Source organism: Dipodomys merriami, unplaced genomic scaffold, assembly GCF_024711535.1.
Source record: "Dipodomys merriami isolate MVZ:Mamm:240054 unplaced genomic scaffold, mDipMer1.0.p SCAF_20, whole genome shotgun sequence".
In the NCBI taxonomy this organism is placed as follows: domain Eukaryota; kingdom Metazoa; phylum Chordata; class Mammalia; order Rodentia; family Heteromyidae; genus Dipodomys; species Dipodomys merriami.
In genome coordinates, this window is record NW_027203382.1 from 28826133 (window position 1) to 28830105 (window position 3973).

Below are 3973 nucleotides of genomic sequence, written 5' to 3' on the forward strand. Positions count from 1 at the left end.
TTCTCTTGCACTGACCCAGTAGGCGTGTCAGGGTGGGATTCTGAGGTGGAGCAGACACCTCTCTATAGCCAGAGGAAACTGTGCCATGTCTCCACAAACCTGGCTGTGGCAGGACAAACACAGGCACATAGAGCAGTGGCAGTCTCACCTGCTCACATAAGATCAGCTTCCTATGTGTTTTTGTGAATGACTGTGTGATTGTGAATTAGAAAGATAGCTTGTCACTGCTTGCAGAGTGGATATCTCCACTTGCTGGTAATCTGTGACAAAACTTTAGGCTTCGCTTCCCAGACCTTTATTCTTCTAAACAAAGTCCATCCTTCTGCCTGTTATACTCTGTTAAACACAGAAGCCCAAAGGTCTTCTACGATTAACCTGAGCCTGCCAGTCCTTCGCTCACACAGTCCCTGTCACCTCTAAGAAGCCGACACTGGTGTGGGGAGCCATGGAACATGGCAGCAGCCGCCTGGAGGACTTCCCGCTCAATGTGTTCTCGGTCACTCCCTACACACCCAGTACTGCTGACATCCAGGTGTCCGATGACGACAAGGCAGGGGCTACCTTGCTCTTCTCAGGCATCTTTCTGGGACTGGTAGGAATCACCTTCACCGTCATGGGCTGGATCAAGTATCAAGGTGTAACCCACTTTGAATGGACCCAGCTTCTCGGGCCCATCCTGCTCTCGGTTGGGGTGACATTCATCCTGATTGCCGTGTGCAAGTTCAAAATGCTCTCCTGCCAGTTGTGCAAAGAAAGTGAGGACAGGGTCCTGGACTCGGAGCAAGCCTCAGGAGGACAATCGTTCGTGTTCACTGGCATCAATCAGCCCATCACCTTCCACGGGGCCACTGTGGTACAGTACATCCCTCCTCCTTATGGTTCTCAAGAGCCGATGGGGGTGAGCACGACCTACCTGCAGCCCATGGTGAACCCCTGTGGTCTCCTAGCCCCTGGCGGGGCTGCAGCCACCACACCAAGCCCCCCTCAGTACTACACCATCTACCCTCAAGATAACACTGTGTTTGTGCAGGACGAGGATTGCCCTCCTTTTACAGAAGGTAGAGATGACAGGTATGCTGTATATTGGGATTCCCCTCTCTGTCATGGTCGACATCTGGGTATGGTTTATGATGCAGACGGTTTTGAATGTCAATGTCTATGCAGCGCGCTTCCTGGGATGGTGGCACTGGGTGGGTAAGTGATGCATTAGGCTGTAAGGCACCTGTGTTTTCTGCTTACATTTCAGACCCAGGCCAGGAGCTGCTCGGCTGGAAGAGGCTCAGCTAGAAGAGGAGGACCGTGCCCGCTTCTCTCCTCCCCCCTATGAGGAAATATACGCTCTCCCTCGCTAGACACTGATGCTAAGGGATTGCGTGTTTGAGTCATTGGGGCCTGTTGCCTGGAGTGTGCTCTCTGTTGTGACCTAGACAGAAGAACAGCCCAGACAGCTCAACAGATGTCACTGAAAGTGGGAGAGAGAGAAAGGAAGATGAGGGCAGAATGTGTCAGACTGGTAAAGATCATGCTGGCCTGTGAAAAATTCTCCTTTAGGACTTTAGTACTGTTTCAAATTCTCTCATGTAAGAAACCTTCTGCTTCTGATCCAAGAGCAGGGATTTCACCTGCTTCCATCCACCCTACCACCTATTCTTTCCTCCGAAGGAAGGCCTTCATTTCAACAGGCAGAGGAAACCATCTAAGGAGCATCCTGAGTGGTGTGAGTAGGGTGGGAAGGAGGCAAGGAAGAGAAAATGAATGCAATGAGAGATTTCCCAGCACGAGTGCTGGGCCCCAAAATGGACTTGCAAATCCCAAACAACTTGGCTGCCATCTAGTCTCCCTGGAGGGCTCTCAAAACCTTAATGGCTGCAAAATAGATGACTGAATTCAGTAGACTCTGATGAAATAATGTCTCTTGTTAAAACAAGAAGGCTTGGCAAGCCATATGCAAGAACTAATAGTAAGTGAAAATGCGAATAAAGTCCTAAATTATCACTGGATCACAATGGTTCTTGGTGGCTGCTGTTTTCTTCTGCAAGGTTGATGCTTGATGTTGGTCATACATGAATGGCTCTTGGTCCTGCCTGGACTGAGGCGTAGGATGAGTAGGAGCTAAGTGATCCAGTGGCCCCCAGGTCACAGGCACTATCTCCAAGAACTTAGAGACTGGTTAAATCCAGTTACTGCATCAATCAGAAAGTCGGGGATTTTAGAGGCAATCTTAACGCCAAGACAAGCTCACTTTTTTAGTTAAAAAAAGTTGATATTCTTAATATCTCTGAATCTTATTTGTGTAATAAACAACCAGAGAAGATGTATAGCTTTTAGAAGAGACTGTTTTAAAGCACTAGTTTTTAACATTATTTATTTATTTGTTGGTTGTGGGACTTGAGCTCACGGTCTGGGCATTGTTCCTGAGCTTTTGTGCTCAAGGCTAGCACTTTACCACTTTGAACCACAGCGCCTCTTCCAGTTTTCTGGTGGTTGGATAAGATAAGAGTCTCATGGACTTTCCTACCTAGGCTGGCTTTGAACTGTGATACTCAAATCTTAGCCTTTGAGTAGCCTGGGTTACCGGTGTGAGCCACCAACAACTGGCTTCATTTTAAGTGTGTGTGTGTGTGTGTGTGTGTGTGTGTGTGTGTGTGTGTGTGTGTGTGTGTGTGTGTGTGTGTGTGTGTGTGTGTGTGTGTGCTTATGCAAGCGTGCCAGTCCTGGGAACTGGGTTGAACTCAGGGCTTGGGTACTGTCCCTAAGCTTCTAAGGCTAGTACTCTTAGCATTTGAGCCACAGGGCTATTTTGGGAGGTAATTTGTTCGAGATAAGAGTCTCATGGACTTTCCTGACCAGGCTGGCATTGAACTGCAGTCCTCAAATCTCAGTCTCCTGAGAGGTTAGGATTATAGGTGTGAGTGTCCAGCTAAAACCACTATGTTTTCAAAGAAAATATTTTGTTAGGCTCCAAAGATAAGATCATTCAAGTTTAAAAGTGGACTTTTTCTAAGAAAAACACAGAATTTGGCAATTCTTTCAAGTTTTACTATTATATGGTTTTTACTCTCTATCATCAGAAGTATACAGTTTTCAAGGGTATAACTAAAATAAAGTTGGCCTGTATTACTATTACGATTTATGTTATACCTTAGTTATTTTCACGCTTATATGTATTTATTTATTCATTTATTTGTCGGTCATGGGGCTTGAACTCTCAGCCTGGGGCTGTCCCTGGGCTCTTCAGCTCAAGGTGAGTGCTCTACCTCTTAGGCCACAGCACCACTTCCAGTTTTCAAGTGGTTTATTGGAGATCAGAGTCTCATGGACTTTTCTACCTAGGCTAGCTTTGAACCATGATCCTCAAATCTCATAGGCGTGAGCCACCGGCACCCAGCTTGTTTATAGTTATTTAATGTTTGATGATACATAAGAGGTGATGGGAAAATATGATTCTATAGATTCAGTTTAGTAGTTTCACAATCCATGTTTCTGTGATGCTGGATTCCTGGCTGAAGGCCTTAGTTCTAGGGAAGAAATTAGGTGATAGAGACATGATCAATTTTATCACCATCACCAGGGGCATAGTGACTTGGCAAGTGACACTTTGGGTCCTATAGGCCTGTCTCCCTCTCCTCTTCTCCCTACCCCTGTCTTTTCCCTGTCCCTCAAAAGAGCGAAAGATGTTAGTGAAGGGCTCTGTGTGTGCGTGGAAGTTGTCTAGGTTAGACAGCCATGCAGGAATGTGGCCTCTAGGATTGGAGCCATGCAGCAGGGTCTTTGGATGCCACCGTTTTCATCCCAGTACCAACAGAGATCACTGGTGCTCAGAGATCTCATGCCCTCAGGGGCTCAGGATGCCAGTGTGGCCTGCCACAGGGGGTGGGGGGTGGGGCAGAAAGTGGGAATTTTCCCATTCATCCCATATTTATGTATTGAGCATCTGCTCTGTGTCTGGAGACAGGGTCGTCAAAGTCCTTCT

At 47.1% G+C, this 3973-nt stretch overlaps 1 protein-coding gene across 1 annotated transcript; it reads left to right on the forward strand.

Annotated features, from left to right (window-relative positions):
• The first annotated feature begins 349 nt into the window (after nt 1-349).
• On the forward strand, nt 350-2000 carry Tmem174 (transmembrane protein 174). The gene is made up of 2 exons (XM_070031337.1): nt 350-1071; nt 1247-2000. Exons 1-2 carry the CDS (start codon nt 446-448, stop codon nt 1350-1352), a joined length of 732 nt encoding a protein of 243 aa, XP_069887438.1. The 5' UTR covers nt 350-445; the 3' UTR covers nt 1353-2000.
• Nucleotides 2001-3973: the final 1973 nt, after the last annotated feature.